The sequence below is a fragment of the Oncorhynchus kisutch genome, linkage group LG1 (genome assembly GCF_002021735.2).
Source record: "Oncorhynchus kisutch isolate 150728-3 linkage group LG1, Okis_V2, whole genome shotgun sequence".
NCBI lineage: Eukaryota > Metazoa > Chordata > Actinopteri > Salmoniformes > Salmonidae > Oncorhynchus > Oncorhynchus kisutch.
This window is the reverse complement of record NC_034174.2, coordinates 33208879-33226999: the sequence shown is the minus strand read 5'-3', so window position 1 is coordinate 33226999 and position 18121 is coordinate 33208879. Positions and strand designations below refer to the sequence as shown.

Genomic DNA, 18121 nt, shown 5'->3' with positions numbered 1-18121 from the left:
TACATGTCTTAAGCTAGTGTACAACACCCGTTGAATATGGTGGTGTCAGTAAACATCGGCAAAAAAGTGCAATGAAATTGTTGCCAGCAGAGCTGGTAAGGCTGTTTTCATGTTATCCAAAGGTAAGCAAATCATCGGCCAGAGTGTCAAGTGTGCGCTCAAAACGAGATGGGTGGGGCTAAAGCTTAAGAGGTTGTGAATGATGCTGAATGGGTGTAGACAAAGAGGAGCTCTTCACTAGATAGCAAAACATTCAAAGGCTATTTTCTCAATAATTGAGTTTACAAGTTCATCAACTTCCAAATCAGAATTTACTTTCCCATTGTTCCTCAAAAATGCAGTGTATAATATACCATTTTGTAGATCTAAGTCTCTACATCTATCCAATGTAAAAAACACAATTTCAAATTTTGCTACATAAGTCCAAATCCAGGTGGCGCGTCACCAATGCTTCATAGAGTTCAAGTCACAGATACATCAACTGTTCAGAGAAGACTGCGTGAATCAGGCCTTCATGGTTGAATTGCTGCAAAGAAACCACTACTAAAGGACAAAAAAATAAGAAAAGACTTGCTTGGGCCAAGAAACACAAGCAATGGACATTAGACCGGTGGAAAACTGTCCTTTGGTCTGATGAGTTCAAATTTGAGATTTTTGGTTCCAACCGCCGTGTCTTTGTGAGACGCAGAGTAGGTGAACGGATGATCTCCGCATGTGTGGTTCCTACCGTGAAGAATTGAGGAGGAGGTGTGATGGTGCTTTGCTGGTGACACTGTCTGGGATTTATTTAGAATTCAAGGCACTTAACCAGCATGGCTATCACAGCATTCTGCATCGATACACCATTCCATCTGGTTTGCGCTTAGTGAGACTATCATTTATTATTCAACAGGATAATGAACCAACACACACCCCGAGGCTGTGTAAGGGTTATTTGACCAAGAAGGAGAGTGATGGAGTGCTGCATCAGATGACCTGGACCCCAGAGTGAAGGAAAGACAGCCAACGAGTGCTCAGCATATGTGGAAACACCTTCAAGACTGTTGGAAAAGCATTCCTCATGAAGCTGGTTGAGAGAATACCAAGAGTGTGCAAAGCTGTCATCGAGGCAAAGGGTGGCTACTTTGAAGAATCTAAAATATGTTTAACACTTTTTTGGTGACTACATGATTCCATTCCTAATTGACCTAAAACAGGGAATTTTTACTAGGATTAAATGTCCGGAATTGTGAAAAACTGAGTTTAACTGTATTTGGCAAAAGTGTATGTAAACTTCCGACTTCAACTGTATATATTGATTTGTTTAACATATTTTAGCTTACTACATTATTCCATATGTGTTATTTCATAGTTTTGATGTCGTCAACTATTATTCTACAATGTCGAAAATAGTAAAAATAAAGAAAAACCCTTGAATGAGTAGGTGTGTCCAAACTTTTGACTGTTACTGTATATACACACAAAAAGTATGTGGACACCCCTTCAAATGAGTGGATTTGGCTTAAGCCACACCCGTTGCTGACAGGTGTATATAATCTAGCACACATTCATGCAATCTCTATAGACAATCACTGACAGTAGAATGGCCTCACGGAAGAACTCAGTAACTTTTAACATGGCACCGTCATAGGATGCCACCTTTCAAACAAATCCGTTTGTCAAATTTCTGCCCTGCTAGAGCTGCCCTGGTCAACTGTAAGTGCTGTTATTGTGAATTAGAAACTTCTAGGAACAACAACGGCTCAGCCTCGTAGTGGTAGGCCACACAAGCTCACAGAACGGGATCGCTGAAGTGCGTAGCATAAAAAATGGTCTGTCCTCGTTTGCAACACTCCAAACTACCTCTGGAAGCAACGTCAGCACAGGAACTGTTCATTGGGAGCTTCATGAAATGGGTTTCCATGGCCGAGCAGCAGCACACAAGCCTAAGATCACAATGCGCAATGCAAAGCGTCAGCTGGAGTAGTGTAAAGCTCGCCGCCATTGGACTATGGAGCAGTGGAAACGCATTCTCTGGAATGATGAATCGCGCTTCACCATCTGGGAGGCCGATGGACGAATCTGGGTTTGGCGGATGCCAGGAGAACGCTACCTACCCAAATGCGTAGTGCCAAGAGTAAATTTGTGTGGAGGAATTAATGGTCTGGGGTTGTTTTTCATGGTTTGGGCTAGGCCCCTTAATTCCAGTTTGGGAAATCTAAATGCTACAGAATACAATGACATTCTAGACTATTCTGTCCTTCCAACTTTGTGGCAACAGTTTGGGAAAGGCCCTTTGCTGTTTCAGCATGACAATTCCCTCGTGCACAAAGCGAGGAAGCAAGGAAAATGGTTTGTCGGGATCCGTGAGGAAGAACTTGACTGGTCTGCAGAGCCCTGACCTCAACCTCATTGAACACCTTTGGGATGAATTGGAACGCTGACTGCGAGTCAGGCCTAATCGCTCCCCAACATTAGTGCCTGACCTCACTAATACTCTTGTGGCTGAATGGAAGCAAGTCCCCGCAGCAATGTTCCAACATCTATCTAGTGGAAAGCCTTCCTAGAAGAGTGGAGGCTGTTATAGCAGCAAAGGGGGGGACCAACTCCATATTCATGCACATGACTTTGGAATGAGATGTTCGACTAGCAAGTGTCCACATACTTTTAGTGTACATACATTGCCTTCAGAAAGTATTCACAACCCTTGATCTTTTTCTACATTTTGTTGTGTTACAAAGTGTCATTTAAAATTGATTTAATTGTAATTTTTTTGTCAACAATCTACACAAAATACTCTAATGTCCAAGTGGAAGAACATTTTGTACAAAATTCATAAAAAATAAAACACTATGTCTTGATTAGATAAGTATCAACCGCCTGAGTCGATACATGTCAGAATCACCATTGGCAGCGATTATAGCTGTGAGTCTTTCTGGGTAAGTCTAAGAGTTTTGCACACATGGATTGTATAATATATACAATTCTTCAAGATCTGTCAAGTTGGTTGGTGATCATTGCTAGACAGCCATTTTCAAGTCTTGCCATATACTTTCAAGCTGATATAGGTCAAAACTGTAACTAGGCCCCTCGGGAACATTCGATGTCGTCTTGGTAAGCAACTCCAGTGTATATTTGACCGAGGGTTTCCGTTAGCCGGTAATAGCTGGCTTTTGTCCGAAAATAAATAAATAGGAAAGCCGATAAATAAAATTGACGTGATCCAATTGTCCAGAAGACAAAAAACTCCCATTGCAAAATAATGCTTTCTAGCCTATTCATTGATGGAAACACAAGTGGATGTAAATACATTTGACTGGTCATGCTTATCGGTCCATAAGATAATTTTGCATCATTTAGTGGAATCAAAAATGGTGCCTGTGTACAGTATATTGCCTGCTGATTATCTATAGGCTATGTTTCAACTTGTCAATATTCAAATTATTTTCTAACAAGTTGTATTTTCTAACAACAGTTTGAATTGAGGTATGTTCCGCCTCCTCATTAATTCACATAGAAGTAGCCCATTTCACTGTTGCGGACAATTTATGTTCAAGGCTTTACTGAGCAGGACAAAACTTCTCTCTCCGACGAGAGCCCATCTTAAAAAAACATTTGAAACAGGAACAGATATAGCCCTTGGTTCACTCCAGACCTGATTGCCCTTCACCAGCACAAAAACATCCTGTGGAGTACTGCATTAGCATCGCATAGCCCCTGCGATATGAAACTTTTCAGGGAAGTTAAGAACCAATATACACAGGCAGTTAGGAAAGCTAAGGCTAGCTTTTTCAACAGAAATGTGCATCCTGTAGCAAAAACTCCAAAAAGTTCTGGGACACTGTAAAGTCCATGGAGAATAAGAGCACCTCCTCCCAGCTACCCACTGCACTGAGGCTAGGAAACACTTTCACCACCGATAAATCCACGATAATTGACAATTTCAATAAGCATTTTTCTATGGCTGGCCATGCTTTCCACCTGGCTACCCATACCTGGTCAACAGCCATGATACAGTGAATTATAAGTGAAATAATCTGTCTGTAAACAATTGTTGGAAAAATGACTTGTGTCATGCACGAAGTAGATGTCCTAACCAACTTACCAAAACTATTGTTTGTTAACAAGAAATGTGTGGAGTGGTTGAAAAACAAGTTTTAATGACTCCAACCTAAGTGTATGTAATCTCCCTCACTAACTTTAATATATATTGTGAATTGTCCAAACCTCTGAAAAAAATGGATATTAAAAAATATATTACTTTTAGGCCATATCGCCCAGCCCTACCTCAAACTTGTAATTACTAGTGGGAAACTCGTGTCTCATCCTGAGCACGCACTTCTCCCACATGGTGACCTCTGACATCCCCTATTATGGAAATGGCTTGTACAACAGCATTTTCGGCAGTTAAATGCAAAAACAAAAGATGATCTATTCACGTGTTTTTTTTAGCTCTATAATTTGCTTACAAGCATGATAGCTGTACTTTTAGTTTACATATTGTTCACCATTAGCCAATCAGCATTTCTAAACGATTTCAAATCACATCAATGCATCCTGGGTTTGAGCAAGATGGTGCCCACAGACATGACAGCTCTGCTTCTAGCTCTTAAGCGCAAGCATTTCACTTCACCCACAATAACATCTGCTAAATATATGTATGTGATTGGGGCTCTTACGGTGACTGTATTCCCACCACACGGGCGGTCACAAGTCATGAAGGCAGTCAAATTCCACATGGCCGTTTAGTTACGGTAATAAGGCTTCTCCAAGCTCTGATGCTGCAGATGGCCAAATTTGCTAACTGCCTGGTAATCTGCACTCTATTGTCCCTCTAATCACTCTGACATCAATGCAAATGTAATTGAAAATCGAATCAAACACTATAGGCTATGCAATTGCGTTGGCTTCTATTAAAAAGAGGAGGATCCTATCAGCTTTCTATAGGCTAGGCCTATTATATTTATATCTCAACATTCCTAATATTAAGCACATTGCTTCGCATTATAACAGGAGTATAGCTTACCTGGCTGGCATGAAAATGAACCACAGGAAAAGTGTCCTCCATTTGCTATTTAAGTGCATAGATGACATATATTTTTTCCCCCGTTTCGAGACAGGTGCATGATAATGGTCTATTCTAAATCAAAACAAATGTAACACATTATTTAGTATATGTAAAGACAAGATTATATTAAGAATTATAGGTCGACCGATTATGATTTTTCAACACCGATACCAATTATTGGAGGACCAAAAAAGCCGATACCGATTAATCGGCCGATTTCTTTAAATTTCGAGCCCAGGGAGGAGCGAGGAGAGGGACGGAACCTATACTGTTACACTGGCAATACTAAAGTGCCTATAAGAACATCCAATTGTCAAAGGTTAATGAAATACAAATGGTATAGAGAGAAATAGTCCTATAATTCCTATAATAACTACAACCTAAAACTTCTTACCTGGGAATATTGAAGACTCATGTTAAAAGGAACCACCAGCTTTCATATGTTCTCATGTTCTGAGCAAGGAACTTAAACATTAGCTTTCTTACATGGCACATATTGCACTTTTACTTTCTTCTCCAACACTTTGTTTTTGCATTATTTAAACCAAATTGAACATGTTTCATTATTTATTTGAGGCTAAATTGATTTTATTGATGTATTATATTAAGTTAAAATAAGTGCTCATTCAGTATTGTTGTAATGGTCATTATTACAAATACATTTATTAAAATTTTAAATTGGGCAATTAATCGGCATCGGCTTTTTTGGTCCTCCAATAATCGGTATCGGTGTTAAAAAATCATAATCGGTCGACCTCTATATGTGACCAATAAAATTTCATTTGAACTGGTATTTACGACTTCACAACCGGTAAATTCCCACCTCCCACATGGTTACAAACGCAGCATTAGAGGAGTAACTTGAGAGCCCCAACATAAGAATCCGGTTACAAAAGAGAATGCTGAACAATGTGAATGCTGAACATTGGAATGGCATTTAATTTTCCCGCTGTACCGAAACCGAACTGTGAACCCAAAACCGCAATACATAGCAAACCATGGGTTTGGTGAACCATTACACCCCTACCGTCTACGCTTCCCCTAAAATCACACGCTTACTGTCCCAGGCTACCCAAGAGTCCCTGCTCCTCTTCTCCCTCCCATCTCTTATGATCCAGCCCTCACTCCACCACTCACCAGCCACTAATGCTAATTAGCCCAGCTCTCACAGCATCTGAATATAGCAAAGAGAGAACCCAGCCCAGTGTCGCATTACACATAACGTACACTGCGCCATAGCTCTTAACTCAGGATATTAAACCATTCAGCTCAGCCGGCCACCTTGAGCTGGCGGCAGGGTCATTCCTGAGTGTGTCTGAGATCAGAGAGAGGGGCTGTAAACAACTCCTTATCTCGACTAGGAGGGCTAAGAGAGGTGTCCCTTGACCCCCGTCTAACCCCCCAACTCACTCATCTGCAGTCTTTCAGAGCCTCTCCAATGATGGATGGTGTTTATGAGGCAGCTCAGTCTTGGCAGCACTGGCTGGGCACTGATTTAGAGGCTGTGCTGTTGGCAGATAGCACAGTACAGCAGTATAGGGACACAAACACACATTGGAAGGCGACACAAACAGGAAACAACACCTATGCTTTTAATTGTCACTCATGTACCGTAAATATACACATTCACAGAGTCCTGACCTGTATTATAGAGAATCTGACTCTCCACACAGTGGGTATCTGATATATGACCCTGACCACAACTGCCCTTGGCTTGCAGGAATGTTCAGTTTACTCAGTGAGCTGAGTGAGGAGCAGTAAACGTGATATCTCACCCCTGTGTGAGCCAGTGTGCAAGAGTGAGTGAATAGGTGGAAAAGTGATTGAGTAAGTGAGTTGATGTACAGGACATTGTAAGTTAACAAATGTCCCAATTCTATTGTACACTTCTATTATTAGGGGGTAAATGGGTCATTCCACGAAAAGGGTGTCTTTTGTGTCCCTTTGATATTTGAAGTGGAAATGATGCACCAATATTGAATTTTAATTAAATTAAGTGCCTTTTAATTTATACCACATCAATAATTCAATAAATCTGATTTTTTAAATATAAATAAAGGCTTGCTAAAGTGCCAAAATTCAGCATTTCGTCAACACTGTGTCAACTCTAGGAAGATTTCAACCAACTTATTCAAATAAATCCTTGAAGTTTCACCATAATTGTAAAGATCTAGTTATATTGTTGTTTGGACAAAGTCATTTCTGAAGATTACAAAACATTATGGACACCTGCTCTTTTCATGACATAGACTGACCAGGTGATTCCAGGTGAAAGCTTTGTCCCCTTATTGATGTCACTTGTTTAATCCACTTCAATCAGTGTAGATGAAAGGGAGGAGACAGGTTAAAGAATGATTTTTAAGCCTTGAGACAATTGAGACATGGATTGTGTATGTGTCCCATTCAGAGGGTGACTGGGCAAGACAAAATACCTTTAAATGGGGTATGGTAGTAAGTGCCAGGCACACCGGTTTGTGTCAAGAACTGCATTGCTGCTGGGTTTTTCACGCTCAACAGTTTCCTGTGTGATCAAGAATGGTCCACCACCCAAAGGACATCCAGCCAACTGTGGGAAGCATTGGGTGTTAACATGGGCCAGCATCCCTGTGGAGCGCTTTCGACACCTTGTAGAGTCCATGCCCTGACGAATTGAGGCTGTTCTGAGGGCAAAGGGGGGTTTCAGATCCGACTAGGCAAGAGAAATTGTCTGCCATGTTTTGTGTTTTGGTAAGGGCTCAGAGCGACGTCACACACTAAAGAAGGCTCAACCAATCACTCAAGGGGTTCATGAATATTTGTGCCACAATACCATTCAAGTCATTGGACCGATAAGCATTCTTCGCACATCATGTCCAAATCATCCATAAGTATATACAATTGTTTGTGAAGCTTAACAAAGCCACTTATAGATGATTTGAACATGCACAAAGGATCAGTCCCATGACAGCAAACACATTAATGATGTCAAGCCAGGGCAAACTATATTACAGTTCAAGATTCCATCATAAATTAACGTATCATAGATAGCCTATGTGTTGCTTTGTTAGGAAAAATATATAATAATGTTTGTCCTACCTTATCTCTTTGTGGAAGACCCTTTGTCACAACAGCACTGCTCCAATCGTGAGAGACAGAAAGTTCTCGATAGCTAGGGTAAGAAACTGCACAAACTAAACTGTTAAGTCACAACGAAGACTGCGCTACAGTGCCTCTCCGTGGCAATAAAAAACTGTCACTTACTATGTCACTTTTCAACAGGAGTGGAAAACACGCGCGTGCAGTTACACAAACACACTGGCATATATGCAGAGGAGTTAAAAGTGGGAGTCACTCCCTGATTCTCCAATCACGTTTCTATCCTTCATTTCTTACTGAGATAGGAGAGAGGGGCACATCCTTGTAGTAGGTCAAAGTCCATGGGGTGAAAAACAAGCTGTTATACTGTACGGTACACTACAGTATGGAGGCCAGAGGGACAGGGAGAGGAGAAAGGGACACCAACAGCTCTACTGATAACCAAGGGTTTGCTTAGTGATGGTTAGTTAGGCTAACACTAATCATTAAAACCTACCATAAACTGGTCACTATAAGCCTAACAAAAATGAGGTGTTGGGACGTTATGTAACAACAACAGATTTTAATATTTAAAACCATAGTACGATGAGAATTAGGCTAGTGTGTTTTTAATGTGAACATTAAAACAATTGAACCGGAGATGACAAAAGCAAAAACCATCCAAATAAAAATCCTAATTCGATCCCACAGCTGCTTTTAAAAAGCTGGAAGTTTATGACAACAGGGGGAGAGTAATGATATTCTGGAGTGTTTTTCCCCCAGCCCCCTGGGGAAATACTGTAGGACATTATACACAGCGCATTCGGAAAGTATTCAGACCCCTTCCAATTTTCTACATTTTGTTACGTTACAGCCTTATTCCTCATCAATCTGCACACAATACCCCATAATGACGAAATAGGTTTTTAGAAATCTTTGCAAATGTATTACCTTATTTACATAAGTATTCAGACCCTTTGCTATGAGACTCAAAATTGAGCTCAGATACATCCTGTTTCCATTAATCATCTTTGAGAAGTTTCTACAACTTGATTGGAGTCTACCTGTGGTAAATTCAATTGATTGTACATGATTTGTAAAAGCACACACCTGTCTATATAAGGTCCCACAGTTGACAGTGCATGTCAGAGCAAAAAACCAAGCCATGAGTTCAAAAGAATTGTCTGTAGAACTCCGAGACAGGATTGTGTTGAGGCACAGATCTGGGGAAGGGTATCAAAACATTTCTGCAGCATTGAAGGTCCCCAAGAACACAGTGGCCTCCATCATTCTTAAATGGAAGAGGTCTGGAACCACCAAAACTCTTCCTAGAATTTGCCGCCAGCCAAACGGAGCAATCGGGGCAGAAGGGCCTTGGTCAGGGAAGTGACCAAGGACCCGATGGTCACTCTCACAGAGCTCCAGAGTTCCTCTGGGGAGATGGGAGAACTTTCCAGAAGGACAACCATCTCTGCAGCACTCCACCAATCAGGCATTTATGGTAGAGTGGCCAGACACAAGCCACTTCTCAGTAAAAGGTACATGACAGCCCGCTTGGAGTTTGCCAAAAGGCAACTAAAGGACTTTTTGGCCTGAATGCCAACCTTCACGTCTAGAGAAAACCTGGCACCATCCCTACGGTGAAGCATGGTGCTGGCAGCATCATGTTGTGGGGACGTTTTTCAGCGGCAGGGACTGGGAGACTAGTTAGAATCAAGGGAAAGATGAACAGTGCAAAGTACAGATAGATCCTTGATGAAAACCTGCTCCAGAGCGCTCAGGACCTCAGACTGGGGGGAAGGTTCACCTTCCAACAGGACAACGACCATAAGCACACAGCCAAGACAACGCAGGAGTGGTTTTGGGACAAGTCTCTGAATGTCCTTGAGTGGCCCAGCCAGAGCCTGGACTTGAACCAGATCAAACATTTCTGGAGAGACCCGAAAATAGCTGGATTGTGAGGAAACCTGGCCCCATCCCTATGGTGAAGCATGGTGTTGGCAGCATCATGCTGTGGGGATGTTTTTCAGTGGCAAGGGACTGGGAGACTACTCAGGATCGAGGGAAAGATGAACAGAGCAAATGTAAATGTGATATCAGTTTCATTTTTAATACATTTGCAATCATCTCTAAAAACCTGTATTTGCATTGTCATTATGGGGTACTGTGTGTAGATTGCTAAGGGAAAAAAGCAATTTAGTCAATTTTAGAATAAGGCTATAAGGTAACAATATGTGGAAAAAGTCAAAGGGTCTGAATACTCTTCGAATGCACTGTAAATCATTTCATACAGTATATTTATTGGTTGAATGCAGAAATCTGCTGGCGTCATGTGCTGCAGTGGTCTGATGAGGCTCCAGTGGAAGGCAGCTGCATTAAGGCAGTATGTAGGCTAGGGATTCATGAGACATAGAAAAACTACATGTAAACAGCAGAAGGGCTTTACCATCAGAACAAATCTTATCCAATAATTTTGGCCTAGCTACAAAAAAAACACGAGTACGCCTGTGAATATTTGTATCAAACAAAAAAGCACTTAAATAATGACATCTTGCAAAGCATAATAGGGGGCCCAGAGTGTGGCCTATAAAGTAACATTCTGTGTGTTTTCCACAACAATCAATTGGCACCTAAAACTGTTTCAGGTCCAACTGCATGTGTGCATCCTTTATTGTAGTAATTTGGCAGTTAAGATCTCCCTAACTAGATGCTGTGTGTACCTCCCTTCACCATGACAGTTATTTGGTGTGTGAAGCTCTAAAATGGGTGGATGTGCCTCCTATGGCAGAGGGTTGGAAAGGGCTCAGCCAAGCGGCTAATCAAGGGGACTTAAATGACTGCACTGGAGGAGAGAGCTCTAAGTTATTTATTACTGCAGCAGAGACAGGCTACCTCAGCACAGTGCGCACAGAGATTCTGTGTAGGCTACTGTAAGTGCTGGCTTAGTGCTGACTTCACTCTTTATGTTGTGTGTAGATAACCATGCTTCACTGCTTTAAAATGCCTACCAAGTACTGATCAATTTAAAACTTAACATATGAAATTTAACTCAATTTCACTCAATAACAATGAAGTTGGTGTCATGTACTGTAGGCTTAGGCGGTATAACATATACTGTATCCTGGGGAATTTTGAATTACCGACAGTATGATTTTCAATACTGTCAACAACAAAAAATAAAACTATACATTTTTAGTTTGGGGCACCCTAAAGCTAACTTATCTTAGATTAGTTAACTATCTGTGATGCGCCAAATAAATTATTTCCAGCTCAGGGCTCCAGCAATGCATTTGGTTTGATTACTTGCTAACTAAGTAGATAGCTTTTAAGATTAAGCTTCTTGGTTACAGCAGAGACAATCAATCCCCTCCTGGATCAAGAACCCTTCTACATATTCAACTTTTTGTTAATCCTTTTTTTGTTGTTGAAAAAATAACACCCCTTGTGTACACTGCATACTCCGGTATAGTAACTAGGCAAGTCAGTTAAGAACAAATTCTTGCCGCCACGCACCCACAATATGGAACATTAACAAATATTTCAACCGAGGCACATTTTCAAGATGCTACAACAGTCCACATGTACTTTTCCTCTGCAAACAAAACAAGTAATGACTAGAAAAATCAGACAACCCCATAGTAGAATACTTTATCTAAAATATTCCTCTCGAAGCGCATTCAAGTAAAGAGTGCCATAGGGAGGGAAACATGCATTCTGACAAGCAGTTAATGCACAGAAATTATTGCATTCATGGGGACAACAGCAGTTTTAATGGTCTTTGTTAAAAAGAGGTGGATCCCAGCTTTCCATTATTTATTTCTAAACTCCTAAATATGCGTAAACTGCACGATTTTGAAACCCTGAGTTTTTACCAGTGGCATGGTTAGTTACTTTACCGCTTTGCAATTCGCTGTGAGTGCCTAGCGGAGAGTGGAGCTAAATCTAACACGTTAATTGTAGGGTAACTTATGTTAAAACACGACCATACTTCAGAATCTTTTTGGGGTAGTGACTTACATTTCTTGGATATTTTTAGTTGAGCAAGATTAGTGGAAACCAAAATGTTGGGGGGGAAATGGTGACATGAAGTGGTTACTGTGAAAAGTACAGGCAGGGGGTGTGTTACCCAGGTGGCGGTTTACCCCAAGTTACCCTAACAGGTAGGCCAACATTATATTCACTGTGTTTTTTGGTGGACATTAAATGTACCAATAGGATGCTCACTAGTTAAAAGATCACATTTGGGATCTAGATAATGATTAGCCCAATAGGCTACATGCAAATGGACAACCCCATGCTTCAGTGTATTTATTTATAGCGACTATGCTGCATCAGTTGGGCTACAGGTGAGAATGCTTATTGATAATAGTGTACCTGATAATATGGACCATGCATAGGCTATATGCATGGTCCAATATGTTAAAATACATTTTACAAATAATTTGACCAATATGTCATTGGGCTCATTTCTGGAGGTGAAAATTATATTTTAGATGGCGCCAGCTTAATTTTATTAGAGGTTCAAGCAGCAAAGCTGGGTGAAAACCTATTGTATTTTTTATTTCACCTTTATTTAACCAGGTAGGCCAGTTGAGAACAAGTTCTCATTTACAACTGCGACCTGGCCAAGATAAAGCAAAGCAGTGCGACACACACAGCAACACAGAGTTACACATGGAATAAATAAACGTACAGTCAATAACACAATAGAAAAAAATCTATATACAGTGTGTGCAAATGAGTTAAGATTAGGGAGGTAAGGCAATAAATAGGCCGTAGTGGCGAAGTAATTACGATTTAGCAATTTAACACTGGAGTGAAATATGTGCAGAAGAGGAATGTGCAACTAGAGATACTGGGGTGCAAAGGACAATTTTTTTTAAATAATAATATGGGGATGAGGTAGTTGGATGGGCTATTTAAAGATGGGCTAAGTACAGGTGCAGTGATCTGTGAGCTGCTCTGACAGCTGATGCTTAAAGTTAGCGAGGGAGATATGAGTCTCCAGCTTCAGTGAGTTTTGCCATTCGTTCCAGTCATTGGCAAAAGAGAACTGGAAGGAAAGGCAGCCAAATGAGGAATAGGCTTTGGGGGTGACCAGTGAAATATACCTGCTGGAGCGAGTGCCACGGGTGGGTGCTGCTATGGTGACCAGTGAGCTGAGATAAGGCATAGCAAAGACTTATAGATGACCTGGAGCCAGTGGGTTTGGCGACGAATATGAAGCGAGGGCCAGGCAACAAGAGCATACAGGTCGCAGTGATTGGGGCTTTGGTGACAAAACGGATAGACTGCATCCAATTTGCTGACTAGAGTGTTGGAGGCTATTTTGTAAATGACATCGCCGAAGTCAAGGATCGGTTGGATAGTCAGTTTTACGAGGGTATGTTTGGCAGCATGAGTGAAGGATGCTTTGTTGCGAAATAGGAAGCCAATTCTAGATTACATTTTGGATTGGAGATGCTTAATGTGAGTCTGGAAGGAGAGTTTACAGTCTAACCAGACACCTAGCTATTTGTAATTGTCCACATATGTCAGAACCGTCCAGAGTAGTGATGCTGGACAGGCGGGCAGTGATTATTTAAGAGCAGTTGGAGGCAACGGAAGGAGTGTTGTATGGCATTGACGCTCATATGGAGGTTAGTTAACACAGTGTCCAAAGAAAGGCCAGAAGTATACAGAATGATGTCGTCTGCGTAGAGGTGGATCAGAGAATCACCAGCAGCAAGAGCGACATCATTGATGTATACAGAGAAGAGATTCGGCCCGAGAATTGAACCCTGTGGCACCCCCATAGAGACTGCCAGAGGTCCAGCAATAGGCCCTCCGATTTGACACACTGAACTCTGAGAAGTAGTTGGTGAACCAGGCAAGGCAGTCATTTGAGAAACCAAGGCTGTTGAGTCTGCTGATAAGAATGTGGTGATTGACAGTGTCGAAAGCCTTGGCCAGGTCGATGAATACGGCTGCACAGTATTGTCTTTTATCGTTATAATATCGTTTAGGACCTTGAGCGTGGCTGAGGTGCACCCATGACCAGCTTGGAAACCAGATTGCATAGCGGAGAAGGTACAGTGGGATTCTAAATGGTCAGTGATCTGTTTGTTAACTTGACTTTCGAAGACCTTAGAAAGGCAGGGTAGGATAGATATAGGTCTGTAGCAGTGTGGGTCTAGAGTGTCTCTTCCTTTGAAGAGGGGGATGACTGTGGCAGCTTTCCAATCTTTGGGGATCTCAGACGATACGAAAGAGAGGTTGAACAGGATAGTAATAGGGGTTGCAACAATTGCGGCGGATACTTTTAGAAAGAGAGGGTCCAGATTGTCTAGCCCAGCTGATTTGTAGTGGTTCAGATTTTGCTACTCTTTCAGAACATCAGCTATCTGGATTTTGGTGAAGGAGAAATGGGGGAGGTTTGGGCGAGTTGCTTTCCTAACTGCCTGTGTATATTGGTTCCCATCTATGTATTTGTTGGCATTGGTTATTATTATTCCGGTTCCGCCAATGTTCTTTTTAATATGCAAATTCCAATGAGATGGTAAGGCGTAGGAGGGTGCAAGGGCCAAGGGCCACACCAAAGACAGTACAGTATGAAGATAGGGAGAAACCACTTCTCCAATAGAAATCCCCGATCACACTCATAAGCGATAACTAGATAAGCTCATGGTCATCAGGTCTAACAGACGTCTTGCTCCGAACTGCGCATGTGTAGGCCATCAAAGGCACTCATTCGATCTAATGGTGTTTTTGACGAAAATGTGTCAGTTTGTCACTTTCACAAAGTTGGAGTAATAACATGTTCAACTACTTAAGACATTGGTTTGAATCTAGGTTGTGCCTTCAGATTCTGAGAAAATTAACAACTAAGGAATTATTTTAACTTCTCTCATTGACTTCTCAAACCCCAAACTGGTCTGCTTTGTCTGTTTCGCAAGCGTTCCTGGAAGTCTTGCGATGTTGCCCCTCTCGAAATATCCAATAAAATGTCAGTCTCTCGATGTGCAAAACTGATAGAGACATACCCCAAGCGACTTACAGCTGTAATCGCAGCAAAAGGTGGCGCTACAAAGTATTAACTTAAGGGGGCTGAATAATTTTGCACGCCCAATTTTTCCGTTTTTGATTTGTTAAAAAAGTTTGAAATATCCAATAAATGTCGTTCCACTTCATGATTGTGTCCCACTTGTTGTTGATTCTTCACAAAAAAATACAGTTTTATATCTTTATGTTTGAAGCCTGAAATGTGGCAAAAGGTCACAAAGTTCAAGGGGGCCGAATACTTTCGCAAGGCACTGTATGTATTGAAATAGGTTATGTAGTCTAAAGCAAAGGAATAGGCCACTTGGCATGGCCCTGCTGTGGGATGCCCAGTCAGCTCTTTACTGCAATGTGCCAGGCACGTTGAAATAGGCTATACATCGTCGGTCACATCACGATGTCGTCACCATCGACGATGGCTGCCAATCATCTTCGATGTCCAATACTATCGTAATATCACCAAACCCTACTTGGTACACATGTTCCAAACACTGTCAAGATTGGTCCAAAATACATTAAAAGCATATTGCATGATCTGTTCGATGTGGAGTTCTGATATTTGGCAAGTAGTACAGAAGTAGCTCATCCTAGGGAAATGTGTGGAATTTGTCCTGATGGTGGCGCTATGGGGCCAAAGCTTGAAGCTCAGCATGGCTGCTTGCAGCTATATTTTCCATTCATTTTGGAGTAGAATGTCGAGCTTCTCAGTTCTTCTACATAAAAATTCCCCTGTGTGTGTGACATAGCATGGCTTGGCCATAGGAAATAAATGGGCCCTGTTGCTGTGCCCTATCCAAGCCAACTGTGGGAGATATGGAGAGGCTGGAAGTTGTTCTGTCCCATTTCCAGCCAGGCTGTCCTCTAATAAACCATACTGGCCACACAGAGAGGAGTGAGTGATTCAATTTGACATGAGTTTTGACTGATGCAAAACTTGACTATTGCTTACTTATCTGTGCTTCTCAAACGTGCTCCTCAAACGTTCTCAGCTGATACTATCTTTCACAGTTCCAAAGGCCAAAACTGAAATGGGAAAAATACACTATACGATCAAAAGCATATGGACACATGCTTGTCGAATATCTCAAATATATTGTTTTTGTTTTGTTGAAGGAGAGATGAGGAGCTTCATGGTAAAAAAAATGGCAGTGCCACAGGATGTTAGTGGCTCCTTAATTAGGGAGAACAGGCTCGTGGTAATGGCTGGAACGGAACTAGTGGAATGGTATCAAATACATGTGTTTGATGCCCTTCCATTCATTCCGTTCTAGCCATTATTATGAGCCATTCTCCCCTCAGCAGCCTCCACTGTGCAGTACATTTTCTGCTGTTCGATAGCGCAAGCAATGATGTCTGAGGGGGAAAAAACAGAGTTTGTCGTTTGCAGTAACTTCTTTGTTGTTGTAATATTGCATGGCAGTTTCACCAATAAGGATTCTGGCTTTAAAGCTCTGATAAAAGAAAATGTTTTTGACCTCCTGCTGTAGATCAAAATGATTAGCTGTTGGTGAATGAACAACCTTGATTGGACTATTAGAAACAATCAAACAAACCATATTCCATGATTAACCATGCATTTACTAAGCATGGTTGCTTTCAAATGGGAGAAAAATGTAGAAAGAAAAAAATCCCTTTTACAGTCCAACATCCTCTTCACACAGTCAGTGAAATAAAGGACAATTGAAAGTGCATGCAAAACTCCCATTAGATAATAGGCCTAATCAACAAATTAATCCCCCCAAAAACTGCACTACCAGTGATGGAAAATTCATATATATTTTCTTTATCTTTCCCATTCTACTGTAATAACATTGAGTGCCTTCACACCACTGCACTAGCATATGTGTCCGTTCGACTCCAAATGCGAATCCACACCTCCAACTCCTCCCGTTTAACCCCCGCTTTCCCTTACTCCCCTCTCTGGGACCACACTGCACCCTCACCCCTCCACTCACCAGGGCTGGTGGTGCTTTGCAGACTCCCCCTCTTGCGCAGTGGGGATTTGGGCTTCCCTTGGCCCTCGCTGGAGGAGGATGACATCTTGCTGCCTGTGCTCCTGTGACAGCAAAAGCAGAGTGAGGCAGAGCTGCAGAACAGCCGGCAGAGGCAGAGAGGTGCAGCTGTGACGCTGGCGCTAGCTTTAACATTAGGGGGGGCTTTTGTTGCAGCTGGACGGCAAGCCCCATGCAGGGCCTGTGGAAACCCATCTGCATGGCTGGCTCCTCCCCCCACCTAGCCCCAGGTCAGCCAACACGGGGCCCGGACACAACGCAGCCCAAGGCTTCGCCCTGCCACGCTGGGCCGCATCCTCCTCGGTTGCCCCAGCAACCGTGGAACGAGCTGCCGAGAGCCAATGCGGAGAAAGACAACAGTGGAGGAGGGCATTGCAGTTCAGTTTTCAGCGCAGTAAGTGTGATAGGCAGCAGGCCCTGAGTGAGACACACAACTACACCACAGCAAACATAGTACAGGACAGCAGCTCCAACGAGAGCACACGACAGAACGTTTTTCCGGTCTTCTAAAAATAGAAATCGATGACAAATATCTTAGATCGGCAGTGCTCGACTTGGGCCGAAGCGGAGTTCAGGCACCTCTAATTTTTGGGGAATTGCGTACTGGCTCATCTATAAAACAAAGTAGCCTATCGCTGTCCTAGTTTTCACACACCGAGGTAATAAAGCTTGATCAAAGCGGAATGAAGGCGGAATCTGCATTGAAAAGCAATAAAGAGTGGACATTCATCAGCCTGAATAAGCATGATGCGCTGTTCCAAGTTGTCAAGTGAGGGTTTGTAAAGGTCATGAAAAGTTATGGAAATTTGTTTCATATTTTTTGTCAATGTAATTGATGAAGGCACACTTAAATATTATCAATCACTTAAAAATCTACATATGAGCCATCATCGGAATGACACTTCAGTGTGTGTCTGTGTGTGCTGCGTGTGTGCCAGTGGGCCGTTGCCTGAGGAGAGAGAGCGTGACA

At 42.1% G+C, this 18121-nt stretch overlaps 1 protein-coding gene across 2 annotated transcripts in view; it reads right to left on the bottom strand.

The window, feature by feature from the left end:
* LOC109895894 (AMP deaminase 2) overlaps positions 1–17219 on the bottom strand; it is a 67875-nt gene extending 50656 nt beyond the window's left edge. The window contains exon 1 of one of the 2 annotated variants that reach the window (XM_020489973.2): positions 17095–17219. In XM_020489973.2, coding sequence (XP_020345562.1) covers positions 17095–17179 — 85 coding nt within the window. In that variant the 5' untranslated portion in view covers positions 17180–17219. Of the gene's footprint in view, positions 1–8122; positions 8273–17094 lie in introns of those variants that run through there. The other variant, XM_020489982.2, reaches the window with a different exon arrangement.
* Positions 17220–18121: the final 902 nt, after the last annotated feature.